Consider the following 18,804-nt stretch of genomic DNA (forward strand, 5'->3'; position numbering starts at 1 on the left):
GCTCTGCCCTGCAGACTATCAAAGCAGATGCTGAGACTTGTGGACAACCTTTTGGCAGACTGCAGGGAATCTTAGGAAAGAAGTGGGAAATAGTAAGATCTGGAGAGGACAGGAACTCCACAAGGAGAGCAACAGAACCAAAAATTCTGAGCACAGGGGTCTTTCCTGAGACTGATACTCCAACCAAGGACTATGCATGGAGATAACCTAAGACCCCTGCACAGATGTAGCCCATGGCAGTTCAGTGTCCAAGTAGGTTCCCTAGTAATAAGAACAGGGACTGTCTCTCACATGAACTGATTGGCCTGCTCTTTAATTACCTCCCCCTGAGGGAGAAGCAGCATTACCAGGCTACAGAGGAAGGCAATGCAGCCACTCCTGATGAGATCTAATTGACTAGGATCAGAAGGAAGGAAAAGAAGACCTCCCCTATCAGTGGACTTAGGGGGGGCATGCGTGGAGAAGGGGGAGAGAAGGCGGGATTAGGAGGAGAGGAGGGAAGGAGCTACAGGGGGATACAAAGTGAATAAAGTGTAATTAATAAAAATTAAAATAAATAAATAAATAAGTAGATAAATAAATAAATAAAAAGAATACTTTTGGGATGAGGATGTAGTGCAGTAGTAGAGTTTTTCCCTGCCATGGGCAAGGCCATGGGGTCCCTGCCCAGTACCACATACATGTATACACACACACAGAGAGAGAGAGAGAGAGAGAGAGAGAGAGAGAGAGAGAGAGAGAAACGTGTTGTAACATCCAATGTTTGTTCATGATGCAGTCTAGCTTTCATGTAATACGGGACTCTAATGTTGAGCGAATTATTTGCTATGCAGGCTTTGATACTGAACTCTCCTAGACTCAAATTCTGGCTCTGCCACATGCTAGGTATGAATGAACTCTTAGACTTGTTGCTTGACCTTTCTCAGCCATCCATCTATATACTGATAGATATGGTACCTGGGGGCTTATGATTATAGGGAACATTAAATATATTGCAAATGGCTTAATAACTATCTTTTAGAGAGTTCTTTGCAAACAGAACACTGCTTTAAGATCAAGTTCTGTGCCATGTCTAACAGTGTCCTATGGCTAGAAGGCATTTACTGAACTCCAGGTTCTTCCTCAGACTCATTATTTTCCAAACCAGCATTCCACTTCTTTGTGGTAGTGTGGGACTCCACTCTTCTATTTTGAGTGCCTATGCAGAAATGGTCCTTCCTGGGTTCCACAATTGAAATATTAGACAAAACATCGCCCATTTCCTTCTGTCTTTCATGTTAAATAATAAATCTAACTTTCTGATAGTTTCTCCCATATACGTATGTATACATAAACACACATCTTTCTTTAATAATATACTTCTCCACAAAAGAACTTAGAGATACTATACAAAACAACAGCTATGAACATAGAAACAATCAGAGCTCTTTCTATGGAGGAAAACACTAAAGAATTAGAAGCTGAAACTATCTAAGCTATGGTGTGACCAGAAGAAACTAAATAGCATTATTATTATTAGCATAATTATATATATTAATATATATTATTAATAGAATAATTATTATTATGTGCCATAATATTTTGTATACATTACATTCAAACAGTATTAGCTGTTTATACTAACAGACCAATTGCTTGCTATCCAAATGGCATTGTCTGAGGCACTGAGAGAATACAGAACTGTACAGCTTTTCAAAAGCTTAATACATAATTGAAAACACACAGCAAATGGAAAACAATTGATTAGGTACTAAAAGAGTAATAGCAAAGAGTAAGGCAAACATGAGACAAGCTGCTTTAGAAAATGTGAAGCTTTCCTGAAGAAGGTGCTTCATGATTATGTAGATGAAGGGGTAGGGATGCTTTAGACACACTGAAGATCAAGAGCCAGTCTCTGGTGTATTCTAGAAACTGAAGGGGGATAGAAACAAGCAGAAAAGATTTAAGAAAATAAACAATCAAAGGAACAAAAAGTGTAGTGTTTTAATGAGGAGGTAGTTTTATAGCTTTCCTGAAACAAAAAAGCAATCAGTCATGCTCCTCAATTTGAAGACAATGACCTCTATTTGACAGGAGAGCAGAAGGACAGACTATTTAAGAGAAGGAAGAAAATCAGCAAGAAAGGATGTAGGGTACAGGAAAGGGTCGTGAGGGGATACAAAGTATGATATAAACGTATGAAATGTTACAGTGAAGTTAGGCATAGTAATCTATACTGCAATCAGCTCTTGGGAGGCAAAGGATCACCCTCAGATACACAGTTTGACACCACCTTGGTGAGACCCTGTCTTACCCTACCCAACAGAAGAAAAAAATGTTAAAATAAAGCCCATTACTTCATATAATAGCTGTATAATAATTAATAATTTTATATGCTATATTTCTTTCAGGATTTTCTTTATAAGATTTTTATTTTTTAAGTAAGGGTATGCATTTGTGTCTCTATGTGGTATATTCACATGCATACAGTTACCCATGAAAGCCAGAAAAGGGTGTTGGATACCCTGGAGCCAGTTACAATATGCTGCCTCTGTGGGTACTTGGACCTGAATGCTGATCCTCGGTAAGAGCAGCAAATGTTTGTAACTGCTGAGCCATGTCTCCATCCCTAAACGCCATATTTCCAAAGCATAAATTTTATTCCAAGTTTGTCACTGATGTATCCCCATATCATCACTTACCCGAATAAGAGATGCCTGACGACAAAGGGGTTTGGCTCCAGGACCCTCTGATGAGGGTCCTTCAGGCTGGACAATGGGCTGCCTAGTTTCATACGAAGCTGAAAAATAAGAGAGAATGCTAACAGGGTAACCAAAGATGCTATTCCAAAATTATCATTTCACACTCAAACTGATGTAGCATGTGCTTTTTAAGAAAATAGTAAAAAAGGAATTAGAGCATGTAATTTAAGAGATACATAAAACTCACAAATCCTGATGCTCTGACCTCCATAATTTCACTTAACAATCTAAAGGTATATAGCAAATATCACCATAAGACCAAAAGGATTCACATCAGGTTAAGATTAGGAATAAAGCAAGGGTGTTGGTTGAACAGTGAGAGCCCCAATTGACATTTAGAAAGAATGAGTCAATAGCTAGAAATGTGTTATATCACAAGTACATATTTTTTTTTTTTGTTCCTGTTCCTCGTGGTATCTTGAACTATGATCTGAAGTAGTGGAGCTCACTTGTGCGTTCATTCATGGTTTTATTTTTTTTTTTCATTCATGGTTTTAAAGGATGTGACCTTAGCCTAAAATGAATATTTGGTGTAAGTCAGATGTAAACAAAAGGCTGGTTTGAATAATCAGTACCTCCAGCCTTATAAACTGCATCTAGGGGCTGGCTGTACTTTGCCTGGATGGCTGGTGGGCTCTTTTTACTTCCTTCTTCTTTTCTTCTAGTGGGATGAAAATTGAAGCATCCCATTGGAGCCCCTTGGGTCCCCTATAACTTAAAAACTAATGAATTCAGATAACAGTCGCTACTTACCAATTTCATGCTATATTCAAACAAAGTCTACATTCATTTGGGGAGAGAAAAGTAAAAGGGGACAATAAAAAAAAAAGAATTAAGAAAGAAAAACTCAACTGTATGTCAAGTAGAAAACTCAGGAAGCCAGAATAGTATTTCCCCCTGCTTGACTGTGCACATATTATCCCTCCAATTAAGTATAGAAACTATACTGAAAAAAATTATGGAACGGGAACTGATTCTGAGACTGTAGTGCGCTGCCTATTTGAGGTAGGCTGAATGCTTATACATATCATCTATACCTGTTAAAGGGTATTTTATTTCTAATGCTTGTAGGCTTTACCTGCATTGTGCCTGTACAACATGTGTGTGCTGGGTGCCCATAGAAACCAGAAGAGGGTATTGGATCCCCCGGAACTGGAGTTATAGAGAGTGGTAAGGTTCAGTGTGGGTGCTATGAACTCAACCCAGGTCCTCTGGAAGAATAGTCAGTAATTAACTACTGAGTAATCTGTCCAACCCCAAAAGGTAATATTTTAAATGAAGAACTTCCTTTGTAGTCCGTGCTTATGAACATTTTCTTTTTTCATTTCATTTATTTATTTATCTATCTATTTATTTTTATTAATTACAGTTTATTCACTTTGTATCCCCCCTGTACCTCCTTCCTTCCTCCCCTTCTAATCCCTCCCTCCCTCTTCCCCACCTGTGTCCCTCTCCCAGCCCACTGATAGGGGAGGTCCTCCTCTCCTTCCTTCTGATCCTAGTCTATCAGATCTCATCAATGCAGGACTGGCTGCATTGTCATCTTCTGTGGCCTGGTAAGGCTACTCCCCCCTCAGGGGGAGGTGATCAAAGAACAGGCCAATCAGTTCATGTCAGAGACAGTCCCTGCTTATGAACATTTTCAATGGGAAAAGGGAAGGAGTTTCCTCAAATTTTTATTTTGCAATGGACTGTTTGTTTTTTAATTAAGTTTCCTGAGGACTAGAGAGATGACTTGGTGGTTAAAGTACTATTTGCTTTTTCAGAGGACCCAGGTTCAATTCCCAGCACCTACATGGTAGTTCACAACCACCTATTACTCTATTCCCAGGAGATCCAATGCCCTCTTCTGGCTTCCACCAGCATTTGGTGAGTAGACATACATACAGGCAAAACACTCACACACATAAAATAAAAATAAAGTTTAAAAAAATTTTAATAAAAATAAAAGTCTTCTAATTATTTTAAAAATTATAGGAAGATACCAAAATCTAGTTATAATTTATAAATACCTCCCTATTTAAATGTATTTAATTTATCATATAACTCCCAAAGAAAATTAATATGAACTCTCAACACTAAAACTCAATATTATTGTTTATTATAAAATAAATGGTTATCTTCCTTATTTACAGAATGCAAAATAAAGTATACAAAAAATGAATGAATGTACTGTATGTTTATTATTCTAATAGTTAATAACCAAAATATTTTAAAGTAATTTTGCTACCTTTAAAATGTCTCTAAGCCATAAATAAATGATTACTATTCTTTATTCCTTTTATTTCCAGAACACATAATAATGACCTTGTCAATATGACAGCAAGACAGTTAAATATAACCAGCTCCAACAGAAAGGAGAAATTATTATCCAAAACGAAACCATTTCTCATTTGTGTAGGCTAACATTTTGAGAACTTAAAATATATAAATAAAAAACTTCCTAAAAATATATATATTGATTCTTTCTGTAGTTTACTTATAAATAAAATTGGGTGGAGAGCAGAGGTGGATGTTATGGCACCACATTTAGCATGGTTTGATCATTAAAATAAAGAAGCTACAATAATAATACATCAAGAGTGCCAAACAGAGCCAGGCACAGTGGTGCATGCCTGGAATCCCAGCACCCAGAGGCAGGTGGATCCCTGTGGGTTTGAGGCCACTCTGATCTACAAATCAAGTCTAGGACAGCCAAGGCTAGAAAAAGAAACCTTGTCTCGAAGGAAAAAACAAACAAATGAAAAAAAAACAAACCAGTCTGGGCCTAGAACCCCTATACAGGTGTAGCAGATGCGAAGCTCAGGCTTCATGTGGCAGGGTAAGCTGTCTTGAACATGGACTCTGCTTTCTGATCACCCCCTCCCCCCTTGGTGGGGCTGCCTCATCAGGCCACAGAAGAGGACTGCACTCAGTCCTGATCTGATGAAAAGTAATGAGCTGAGGGGGGGGGGTGAAGGGGGAACAGAAGAGAGGGGAGAGGGGAAAGAGGAAGGGAGGGTGTGACTGGAAGGAAAGGAGCGAGGGGGCTACAATCAGGATGTAAAGTGAATAGATAGATGATAGATAGATAGATAGATAGATAGATAGATAGATAGATAGATAGATAGATAGATAGATAGATAGATAAGTAAATAAATAAGTAAATAAATAAGTAAATAAATAAATAAATTTTTTTAAGAGGAAGGAAGGAAGAAAGAAAGAAACAAAGCAAGCAGCAAATCATTCAGGCTCAGTACTACATTTTGCATTTCTTCCTAGCAACTAGAAGACAAAATCATAACACATTAAAATATCTCAATGATTGCCTGGCAATGCATTTAGTGCATTTCAGAACCTACTAGGAGTAGATACAAATGTAAAATTTACAAAAAAAAAATTCATAGAGAGCACATAATTCAAGTCTTCGAAAGCAATTTTGATTTTGTAGGCAGGTATTGTCCTCTGACAATTAAGATTTTGTAAAATCATTCCATGTTGATGGAACCACATTAAACTCTTCATAGCAACTGAACCTTACCAAAAGGTTTTAAGCACAGTATGCTGAAGCATGGCTAAGAATCTAGTGTTCATGAGCTCTATTGAAACCCATGAACCTATACTTTCCATAACAGAAGAGACCCATGCGGGGAAGAGGGGACCATGTGACCCTCAGCTCAAATCCTTCCCCTATAGTGGTCTTAACATGGAGAAACAGATGTATTTTACCAGCCAGGCTTCAATAGAAACTCAGGTAGACAGGAGCTCACTTTGAAGACACAGACTTTCTTCTACTATGGGGAAAGGCTAGGCTGAACAAGGCTGCCTGTGGCTGGAAAAGTGGGTATCTAAATCAGCCATATATCTAAAGAATGTGCTCTGTTTAGCTACATGAGCAACAAAGCTGATAATCAGGCCAGCAGCAATCTGATTTATGGCTTGCTCCTCAACTGATTCTAAACTTAGAAAAAGGGTACATATTATTTCTTTCCTCATCTTCCTTCCCAAATGAAACCCAAAATACACAACTCAAAAGCAAACGAAATAACTCTTCCTTTACAAGAGGTTTCATATGGAAGTAGATGCATCATCTTTCTCCAAGGACAGGACTATTTAAAAAAAAAAAAAAAAAAAAAAAAAAAAACAAAAAAAAAAAAAACCTGATGATTTCATTATTCTGAAGTTTGGTTTCAAAGTGGAACTGTGGCTGTTTTTTACATACCTACCCAAAGACTCCACTCTGTGTCAGGTCAATGGCAATGTAAGTCACATGAACAATATTTATGGTATCCTTATTCATAAGAGCCAAAGGCTATAGATTATCCAAATGGTCATCAACAGAAGGACCACTAATCCAATATTATCCATGCAATGAAACCTACTGAATAAGAAAATAAAAGGAACTACCACTACAATGATATGGATTTTGACTGTTATGTTGAGAAGACAGCAAACAGCAGTAGAATCAGAACAGTGCTGCATTTCAGGTTAGGGTGTGGCTGGAAAGGGGCATCTGCAGGGCAATGGAAATGTTTTTTTCTCTCAGTGGTAGCTAAATGAGTATATCCATTTGTTAAAATCCCAATTAAATACTTAAAAGATGTGTATCTTATCATACACAGATTTTACCACTTTAAAAGAAAGCATAAAAAGGAAGGAGGGCATCCAGAGCCTTGACATCAACCCTCAAAAGTCCAGAAAAGAGGGACGTGAGCTGCCTCTTCAGTGCTGCAGGGATAGGAACCCACTTAGGATAGGAGCAGAAAATAGAAAGTAAAGGATACAAACAAGGACTGTCAAAGGTAGAACTTAATGATAGACTGACTTAACAGTACACAAATGGATTTACCTGTGTACTAAACATTAATTTCTAAGCCCAAATTAGATTTGAAACAGAAGAAGCAATTCCACTCCATTTACAAAGGCAAATCATGCAAAGGAAACTACAAGAGAAAAATAAATTCACAACCTTTGCTGTGTAGTTTCAGACACCAATGAGACAGGTGATTGTCAGGAGGGTTTTTGTTGTTGTTGTTGTTGTTGTTGTTTTTTCAATACTATCCATTCGGAACACCATCTTTGCATTGCACAGGATGTAATTCCTAAGTGAGTTTATACTCATGTTCCCACTGAATCTTCCTAACACCCTCACCACTATTTTAAAAGAAAAAAAAATATGACACACAGAAGCTCAGTGGCTTGCCTAAAGTCGCCCAAGGGCCCTCTCAATGCCAACCTTCTGGTTCTGACTGAAAGCTCTTTCTATCACATCCTTCCTACTTCTCTTGGCAAAAGGACAGCTTCTCTTTAGTTCAGCCTGGCATACCTTTTTATATCTGTGACCCTCTAGAAGTCACCATTTTTTTCAGTGCAGCAAAATATTACAGAAACTGGGTGATTTCTACAATGTCCCACAAATTGGGCAGGGGGCTATAAGACATCCTACTCTACACTGGTCACACCCGAAACTACACATGTGAACCACACACGAGCACAGTGCTGCAGTTAAATTACAGAGTTTCACACATTGCAGTCTGGGCAGCCAGCTCTGCAAGTCATCCTGAGAACCAACTCATATATTTTACACCTGAAATGACCAGAAGAACGTAAATATGAGCAAGCAGACAGCCCCATAACGGTGCATGCTTCATGTTTCTCAGCAAAACACTATCCCTGGAATTTTCTTTGTCCTTATCCTAAAACATAAAAGCTCAAAATTTTCATTTATGCCCCCAATCTTTAAAGATCGGATCAACTCTTTTGCTTTTTGGGTAGTTATATTTTTAAAGAATTGTCATAAAAGCAGTTACTGAGTAAATATGTTTAGTGTCCTTGCAGAAGGGAATAACAATTCTCAAAAAATGCAACCCTCCCCCTTAGCATGGTACATTCTTTTAGTGAATTTTGTACATAAATATTAAATCATCTAAATAGTTGTTTACAAGTCTAAAGATGAACCACCTTCCAGATTAGGAAACAAAGCATTGTGGAAATATGCTTAATTTCATTAAAAAAAAAAAAAACTTTGAGAATATACAATGAAATTGAACCATGTTTCCAAAGACAGGAGTAATTAAATCAGGAAATTAAGCAGCCGGCAGCATTGCTCCCTGGTAGATTAAGGAGACTCTAAGACTGCCTGTGACAGCTGGCCCCCTGTGCACCTCTTACCTGGATACATCTGTTCCGTGCTGCTCCGCAGTTTGCTGTAGCCATGGCTCAAGGACACCCTCTGGTAATGAGGCGGGGAAGAAGGAGGGGAGGCGAGGGGTGACATCGTGGGAGACAGTTTTTCCTGCTTCAAAGAACCAGAGCAGAGTTCAGAGGCAACCACTACAGAAGCCTGGCATTCTGAGCTGCAGTTTAAGAAGCAAATTTGTGACTTCTACAGCTGGTGACCTGGCTGATTTAACAAATGGGGAGAAATGTTTCCTTCGAAATGCAGCATAGCAAAAAGGCAGTATCAAGGATTCAAAAGCCACCCGAAAAATACAGTCTCATCGGTGCTGTGCTACCTAAATTACCAATAGCAGCCTGAAACGCTTTCAGTTAGCCCAATAATATTTTCCTTTGGAAAATGAAAGATACTGATCACATGGGAGAACATTCATAACCCTCAATTGTGGACCGATTTCATTTTCATTCAATTAATGAATTAATGAGTCTTCCATTTTAAGACTCCTATTTATTGAATTTGTATTCACCAAGTATAAATCCAAAAAATGCAATAAAATTTATGTTTTAAATGTTTAATGGTGGGTATTCTTGGAGCTTATTATACAAAATTAAATGTTGGGAGAGTTGTTTGTTTTATATTGAGAGACTCCAAAACATAACCATCCCATCTAGCATACTCCAAAATACTAAGAGGAAGCCTTCACAAATACAATTGGAATCTCAACTCTATGAACCTGCTACAGGGCTCTAGGCCAAATAAGCAGCCTGAGCCTGCTGCTGGCTTTCCTCCACCTCTTTTTTTTTTAAGTACTACCAATAGACTATAAGCATGGAGTACCCAAGGAACAGGAAAATTATGCTTTTTATAACACAGAGACTATATTGGATTCTTCAATTTAAAAACAAATATGTGATCTGAGATACAAGACTATAGCTGGAAACTTCCCAGGGAATATATCACTGTGAGACACTGAATCCTCAGTCCTCTCCAAATACATATATCGAAGTATACTGACTACAAATTCCTGTGTCTCTCTAATACACTACTTAAATGATTAAAGTAACCTTGTGTAGAGTTGTTTAACAAAATGAGCTACACCTCTTTTAACTATAAACAAAAATTTTAGCCAGGCATGATGAAGTACACATGTAATACCAGAATTCACAAGGCAGGAAAACCACGTCTGATGCCAGCCTGGGCTACATAGATAAACCCTGTGTGAAAAAATAAATAAACCTGAAACCTTTAATGCCCAAAACCAAAAAGTAAACCATGTAAGCTAATTTCTTAATATAACCTTTTAATATTCATTGCATTTTTAAAACACCTTGATTCTCCCTAAAATACAGCATGTTCCTTTACCTTACAGAAGACACTGTTGAATATAATCTGACTTCTCTGTATGTCTCTTTATCAGAAGGATGAGTTATATCATGATGTCCTTGGGGTTTACTAATATGCAGACTGATTCCTGCTGATAGGCCCACACTAATGACATCCTTTTGTCCTATTAATCACCACCTGATGTCTGTAATCAGTGGCCTGATTTTAAAAGCCCATCCTCCCTACTCTGGTTCCAAGCCTGTGGGTGATAGCATTTACAGAGATGCCATTACACATATGTTTCCCAAGAAAGGATTCTCTGATTAAAAAAAAAAAAGTTTGGTTAACACAGATGTCCAGGTCTCTTTACAATAGGGCCTGCCTGTCCATGTGCACTCTTAAGTTTCCAAGGCTGACTCAGTCTTTCCCATAAGAATGGGACATGAGGACAAACTTTCCAATCATTTTTAATCAGAGAATCCCTTTGGGGCTTCTTTTTGGAGGGGAGCACTTGCTAACTCCTAGAAGTTATATTTCATCTGTTTGGTTTTGGCTTTGTTATTTGTTTCCATGTTATTCTGAAAGTTACATGTCAATGATCCCATTTAGAAAACCACCAACCTAGAGAAAGCAAATAAGCATATTAAATCAATAACAGCACTATTTGACGCACAATTCTACACCAAGGCAGATTCTAAAGGGACAGTGGGTGGCTAGCAGTAATTCCTATGTGTCAGCTTCTTCTTGCTACAAGAAAACTTTCCAGGTCCACTTCCAAATCTGTAATTACATTCCAGATGGCAAGATTTGCTGGCAGTTTGGCAACAGACAGAGGCTGTGCTACAATGAGGCTTCACAGGCAGAATCAAATGAATGTTCCGAATCAGACTCTCTTACCTGTTTAGTCTCATCATCCATTCTTTTGAAGGAATTTTTTTCTGTGGTTAAGTATGGAATCTGAACCTTCATTCCATGATGCTCAGCTGGGTTCCCAAACCGTATGTCACCATCACTCTTTGACATCACAAAGCGAGGCAGAGGCAGTTCTTTAGAAGCAGAAGTAGAAATGCTTAAGTGAAGCTTTAACTTAAAACTGCAAAAGGGGGAGCTCAATGGCCAAAAATAAATCAAGTTTAAGGGAAAATTCCAGAGCACTAAATATAGTTTAAATTTTAGTTCAGGTACAATGAAGCCTCCTTATAATACTGTCATGAGACACACACACAAAAAAAAAAGTAATGCTCTAACCAAGGTATTCCAGCTTTAACATTTTCCATGCTGCTAAATCATCACAGAACAAATTCACGTTTGGGACTAGCTCCCACTTGATCTTGAAAAAAAAAAAAAGGGATGTGAATTTTATCAAAACACGAGGCAATGATAGCAAGCAAAACTTATAAATGCTTAAATACACCAGACACAGTGTTAGGGGACTGCAAATACCAACCCATTAATCTTTACAGCAATCCTGTAAGATAAACTAGCATTAGAAACTCCCTTTACAGTTGTGGAAACTGATGTGAAGAGGCTACATAATGTCCTCCAGGACCACACAACTCATCTCTGGGCAAGACACAGTTTGAACCCAAGCAAGCCAGTTCTTGCCAGTGCCCTACATTAATGTCTTCCCTTCCTGGGGCAAATTTACTGGGTTGACTAGTTTTCCACTCAATATAATTCTTTTATGGATTTTCACACTCAATCTCTGTTTGCCTGTTGATAACATAATGAAGAAAGTGTTATTAAGTCACAGCAACTGTTCTAACATTTAGACAGATTCTAAAGGCAAAACCATTGGCCACTCACAGTGCGAAAAAGAGCCTCCTACAATATTTACTTATCTTTCAAAATCTGACAAAACTATTCTGAAAATGAAAATGATTCTTTGGCATGCTTATAGTTCTCAGCACAGCAAGTCACACACAAGCACATGACACAGAGATCCACACAAATAAGAATAATGTAGTGGATTAGGCATAATGATTTGCATCTGTAGCCATTGTTCAGGCTAATTCCCAATATGCCTATGCACTTCTGTCATCCCTCCACTCCAAAAACACAGCTGTGCTTCCAATGATGGATGCTGTGCTAAAGCCAGGAAACATCTTAGCAACAGCAAGTATGCTACACCCCAGACAAAGAAGGCCCCTGGTTCTCTAATATCCACATGTTTATTTTTAGTTGCTATGTCCACATTTGATTCAAAGAGGTGGGCAATCATGATAAAGCCCTGTGTGATCGATCAATCAATCAGCTGAGGACCCAAGAGCCATGAATAGATAAATCTGAAAACTTAAAGAAAGATGGTCACCATTCTTAGCGTTTGAATTCCCAACCATGGGCATCTCTCCAGCACTGAAGGCGGAAATAGATTTCAAAAGGAAAAAGGTTAAAGAAACTCCAGAGTCTGGGTGAGTCACACAGAAACCGGTCCTGTGGCTCTGTTCACAGAAATATCTCTTTCACTTAGGTGTAGAAATATAGGACAAAAGCATACAAAGGACTTTCTACTCTGGTCTGCCCATGAGAGTTTAAGTCTACTTCAAGTATTTCTTCAAGAAAAAAATCAAGATGCTTGGTATTTGTAAGTTCCCTGGCCAATCCATTCTGTCCAGAGACCAATGGAATACAAGTGTTGCATTACAAATATTAACAGCTGTTCCAGGATTTCCAGATACCCTTAAGGATACTGTCACTTCACACATTCCCTCCACTTTGGCTATGGCACTTCTCCAAAATCATTTGCCTAGGAAACAGACTTTCGCCTCCAGATGGCCACCAAATAGTGAAAGACAAAATACAGCTGAATTTTTCCTGTATTTTCTTCAGTCCTGTGATTTGAAACAATTCTCACTTAGCAGAATTATAACCATATATCTTATCCTTGGCAACTCTTGACAGTATCATTCTCCCTGAAGCTGCTACAACTTATTAAAAAGGGAAAACTGTAAGTCTTTGGTCTGAATATTCTTTTGTCATCTGTACCCTGAACTTGATAGTGAATCTTTATAGAAACTTACTCAGCAAAGCACCTACTATACAGTGATGTGTGCCAAGTGATCACAGAGGATCTTTTTGTAGCAGCTTCTTAGAATTAATCCCCCGATCTGAATTAAATTAACACATGGAAAAAATTACAAGGACCAAATGTTCTTAACTGCTACAGACCCCTAGAAAAAAATTTAAGTGAGGAAGCTAGGAAAATTGCTCAGTGGGTAAGGGCACTTTCTCTGCAAGCATGAGGACCGGAGCAAAAAAGGTTACCGAAAATAAATAAATAAATAAATAAATAAAAATAAAAAACAAACTCCAGAGTCTTAGTGAATCACAAACAAGCCAATCCTGTGACTCTCTCCACAGAGAGTTGTATCTTTCAGCTCAGTCTGCAAAATGGACATAAAACATAGGACAAGAGTAATACTTTCTACCTTGGACCAACCATGAAAAGATAACTTGACCTCAAGTATTTCTTCAGGAACAAAAGCAAAAAGATGCTTGGTATTTGTAAGCTCCCTGGCCAATGCATTCGGTCCAGAGAACAATTGAATACAAGTGTTGCATTACAAATGTTAACAGCTGTTTCAAGATTCCCAGATACCCTTAAGGATACTGTGACTTCACACATTCCCTCCACTTTGGCTATGGTACTTCTCCAAAATCATTTCCAATCCCCAGAACCTGTATAAAAACCTGGATGTGTTGTGTGTGCCTGTAATTCTAGCACTGTGGAAGGAGAGAAGGGTATCACAATAGATGGCTGGCCAGCCAGTGCAGCTCAAAGAGCAAGCACTCTCCAGTTCAATAAGACACCCTGTCTCAAATCAATAAAGTGGATAGCAATACAGCATGACAGATGACATGGACCCCCAGTTGTATGTGTATAGGTGTGTACACACAGACATGTACATGCAACACAGAGAGAGAGAAAGAGAGAAGGAGAGGATGGGGAGACCACAAAAAAAAGAAAACAAAATCAAAGTGAAATAAGTTGGTCACAGAAAACAACTACTCTCATGATTCCACTTACAACAAGATTAGTAAAATACATACAAGGAGAAAGCTGCAGAGTGGTTTCCAGAAATAAGGAGTGATGGGGGAAAGGGTAGTTATTTAATCAGACTTTCCATTTTACAAGGTGATGTGGGAAATTTTGGGAAACTGCATGTACAACAAAATGAATAGACTCAACACTGCTAAATTCCACATATAAAATGGTTAAGATGGGAAATTGTGTGCCCTACGAATTTTGTAACAAGAATTTTTAATTTCAGATGAAATTTTAAGAGGTCAAATTAATTTTAGCTATTGTAACCCCATATCATTATTTCAACATATAGCATAAAATGATGAAGGAGGTTGACATAGGACAAGGGCATGAGTGCTTTGCCTAGATGTTCAAGTCTCTAGGTATGATTCCCACCACAGCCAAAATATAAACATCAATCAATGAAATACCTCAATACTTGTCACACTTTAAGTATTCAGGAGATGTGCGTGGCTATTGGCCACCATACTGGAATGGATAAGCCACAAGGAAAGGTGGGTCACTATGCCCAGAAATCTGTATCTTACTAGGCACAATTATAATGTTAAATGCCAGCAAGTAAGTGAGTTTGTCTCAAACAATATGAAAGATATTATATAAATATGTATAAAATAAAATACAAAAATATTTTGGATGTAGTTATACTTTATACAAATCAGTAAAGTACAGCATTTGAAGAGTTCTGACTCACATGTATATGTGTATATGTCAGAAACAGGATGGGGAAGAAGAACAAATACATAAATTAAAACACAAAGTTTTCTTTCAAGTTCTTTTCCAGTCCCCTCACTCCTTTTCCCCACTGTCAGTGTGTAAGCTCCAGAACTTTTACGAAATAAAAGAATCAAAGATAGGCCAGCAAGATGGCTCAGTGTGCAAAGATGCTTGTCACCAAGCCTGACAACCTGAATTTTATCCCTGGGACCCATGAAGAAAGAAACAACAAACTTTTCAAAGTTGTCCTCTGACATCTACACACATAGTGTGGTATGTATGCACAAGCACATACACACACACACACACACACACACACACACACACACACTAAATGAAATTTTGTTTATTTTTTTAAATACCAAATATTCTACCGAAGAATCCTATAACAAGCATAAATAAATAAAAGTGAAAAGTACTGCTCATAAGGTTGAAGACGACAGTGAGGAGGGAGGAAGCAACAAAAGGGCTGAGGCCACAGGTACGTGTGGAGATGTGAAATGCTTAGGAAACACATTGGTCAGGCATACAGTAAGGGATCACTATGCAGAGGAGAATTTGTCCAGAGCAGCTCAAGATCCCCATCGGAAAGCTGAGAAGGGAAGAAGATATGAAAGAAACTGCTAAAAGAGTCACGGAGTTTTTAAAAGGATAAGAGTTGAGATGAGTATTAGACAAAAGGGCTAAACTGACTTTAGCTTAATGGGAAATCCCAACACAATGTTTAGCAGTCAAAAGTCTGTCTCTGCCTAGTGAAGGAATTATACACACACCAAGCTCACTTGACTACATCCTTACCCCCTAGGATTCTCACTCCACCCCTGGCCATCCTATCTCAGGCACCCTAATGAGTTGTCTTCTCTACGAAGCACCAAACTGCTTCTCCCACACAAAAGATTGCTCTTGCAGTCTTCAAAGAGAAAGAAAGTTTGCCAAATAAGCAGAACACAGAGGCTAACCCTCTCCCAACCCTCTCAGTTCAACCAGAGAATCTTTGCTTCTGTTTTTCTTGGATACAATAATTCTTGTTTGAAGAAGGGGGAAGAACCCCACTGAAACAAAAGTCACTGCTCCAAAGGCTTTTCACCTCACTCAAGATCTAAAGACTTGGGAGGTGGCAGGATTAGAAACCCCACCAAGCCTAAAAAGGCTTGATTCTCATCTTACATGCAACTTTCTCAAAGTGGGTACTTCCTTGCATATTAGACTGTATAGTTTTTGTTGTTGTTGTTGTTGTTGTAGGGGAAGGTACTCTGTTCTATACAGTGCAGGACATTTAGTCCATCCCTAGACTCTACTCATTAGATGACTGTAGCATCCTCTCCACTGTTATGATAAACAACAACAACAACAAAAAAAATGTTGGCATACACTGGCTAATATCTCCTGAAGGTACAAAGTCCCCTGGGTTGAGAATGGCCATTTTCCAGTGAGGAACCACAGGAGGAAAATGGTTTGCCAAAGGATCTTTGCAGTGATAGGTTTGGAGTTATAAAATGGCTCACAAATTTTTGTGATTTCACAGGACAGTAAATATCTCACCAAGGACAGACATAAAGTTGCCACATTTTTACTTTGCCAAGAATTTTAAGCCAGGTGTTATTTAGGAGACTGAAGCAGTTCATGAGTTCAAAGCCAGTCTGGCCTACAGAGTGAAAATCAGCTTCAAAAACAACAGTGAAATAGTTTACCCCAAATCATAACTCATTAAAAGTTTGCTAAAAGGATCCCTAACAATATGGGGAAAACTCTTTGAATTAAACACATTCATGCTATAAATCATTTATATTCATCTTTCCTACTATTTATCTCTCCTTCCACTGAATACTGTGCCAGACTATCAACAGAGCATGAGCCATTTTGGAGAAACACAGTCCTGAAGACAACAGGAATCACAGCATTGCACTATTGAGCTCAGCTATCCCAAGGGGACTATAGAAAAGAAATCAAGGGGTCTGTTACCTGGATAAGAGTGGAAAAACTCACAGCTTTATTTCTCCTACCCTAACTGAAGTTAAAAGCCTTCTTTCCATTAAGCATAGGAGCAGTCAAGCCCTATGGCATCATTGTAATACTAAATATGAATTTCCCATATTTTCACTTTGTATTTAACCCCCCCCCCAGGTGAATCTCAAGGGAACTGACAAAAGTGACAAGCAGACCAGAAGGACTTCTGCAAAATTTCCTCAGGGACTTCCAGGGAATCTGAATTGTGATCGATTTAGTTTAGTGTGATTAAAATGCTGTCTCCATGTGTGGCCATCCGGATCTTCAGAACTCCAAGAAGGTAGAAAGAGATATAGCTCAGTGGTAGAACCCTTGTCTAACATTAACAAGGTGCCCTGAGTTCCATCCTAGCATAGGAAAGAACAAAAATGCAGAAGATAACTCTAAAGAAGATAAATTCATACTGCCAAAATCTTGGTAACCCCAAAGTCATCAGAACAGTTAATTCAGGAGCACAGAATTAAAAGATTAACAAATAGGAATGGGAGAGAGAAAAAGGACAGCCAGGTCCACATTCTTCATTATTCCATCCTGATCCCTAATAGAGCCTTAAATGATATTACTGGTACCTCAAGTAGAAAATTAAATGAAATGGTATTATTTTGTCACTGACTAGAGAATCTCTGTCCCAATCTCATCTTGCTAAAGAACAAAATCTGTCTTAACTGACAGTTAACAGGGTCTGATCCCTGGTCACTCTATGAATTTTTCCCCCATATGAAAAAGAAAAACGGAAACTAAAGCTACCTGATGAGGTTTTTTTTTATTGTTGTTGTTTTATTTAACAAAGAGGATAGAGGAATCAAAGAGAAATTCCACAAAAGCTTATAGAACAGGCTGTCAAACCACCGGAAAGAATTCACACAAAGCAGAAGCCTGTTGTGGACAATAAAAAACATAAAGTGAGCTACTCACCACATTTAATACTCTCTGTTCGCACAGGGAGGCCGGACTGTGCTGCAGCAATCAATTTCAGGGCAACATAAAACTGTGTAGGACCAAAATAACCAACCCGCTTTGCCCCACAGAGTTCTGTGATCTGAAACAGACAAGAAAAAAAAATGATGCTGAAAACCCCATTTCCTAACAGGAAAAATGGAGCAAAACTATGATGAAACCTCAAGAATTTCACAGTATAATTAACCAAAATGTCCCTTGGGAACCTACATGTAAGCAACGGTTGAGCTTTTGTTCCCCCTCTAGTTCATAGAGAGAGTTTTTATTCAGATCATTAATTCCTACCTACTCACAATGTTTCAGAACTGATTATTCCTCCTCCTCTGAAGACAAAAATAAAGATGACAAATGATGGCTGTTACTCTTCTTATAAAAGAAAAGGGGTGACTTTTCAGGGGGTAGATTCTAAAGTACAAAGTCTAGAAAGTCATTGGAGTGAAGAGAGAACAGATTAGTCATTACCACCACTTATGCATTATCCTAGCTTACCAAAGTTGACTATGAATTAGTCAAGAGCTGGGGAGGAAACTCAGTGGCAACACACTTACCTGTCATGCATGAAGACCTAGATTCAACCCGAGCTGAAGAGAAAAGTAATTATAAACCTTTGAAATTTACCTGTGGAGCGGGCCTCATCAGCCTGGGATTTCTCAATCCAAAAGACAGACTGGTTTTAGAAAGGTTTTGTTTTTATTTTCTTTGTTTTGTTCTGTTTGTTCATTAGGATTCAAAGAATTTTCTGGTTAAATTCTCCATGGAAAAGTTTTAAGGTGTTAGTAGAAATAGTTTAATGATATCTAAAGAAGAAAGTGATCTATCCAGCTACTTGATTAGCAGGAGGTATTTCATAAACCGGCTCC

At 38.3% G+C, this 18,804-nt stretch overlaps 1 protein-coding gene across 2 annotated transcripts in view; it reads right to left on the reverse strand.

Annotated features, from left to right (window-relative positions):
- The window catches only part of Reps2 (RALBP1 associated Eps domain containing 2), a 180,685-nt gene extending 162,662 nt beyond the window's left edge, over positions 1-18,023 (reverse strand). Inside the window, exons 1-4 of one of the 2 annotated variants that reach the window (XM_055615741.1) lie at positions 17,903-18,023; positions 11,119-11,267; positions 8,892-9,015; positions 2,682-2,779 (exon numbers count right to left, since the gene is read on the reverse strand). In XM_055615741.1, coding sequence (XP_055471716.1) covers positions 2,682-2,779; positions 8,892-9,015; positions 11,119-11,244 — 348 coding nt within the window. In that variant the 5' untranslated portion in view covers positions 11,245-11,267; positions 17,903-18,023. Of the gene's footprint in view, positions 1-2,681; positions 2,780-8,891; positions 9,019-11,118; positions 11,268-17,902 lie in introns of both variants that reach the window. The other variant, XM_055615740.1, reaches the window with a different exon arrangement.
- Between the last annotated feature and the right edge of the window lie 781 nt (positions 18,024-18,804).

The sequence above is a fragment of the Psammomys obesus genome, unplaced genomic scaffold (genome assembly GCF_907164565.1).
Source record: "Psammomys obesus unplaced genomic scaffold, mPsaObe1.curated_primary_1811, whole genome shotgun sequence".
In the NCBI taxonomy this organism is placed as follows: Eukaryota; Metazoa; Chordata; class Mammalia; order Rodentia; family Muridae; genus Psammomys; species Psammomys obesus.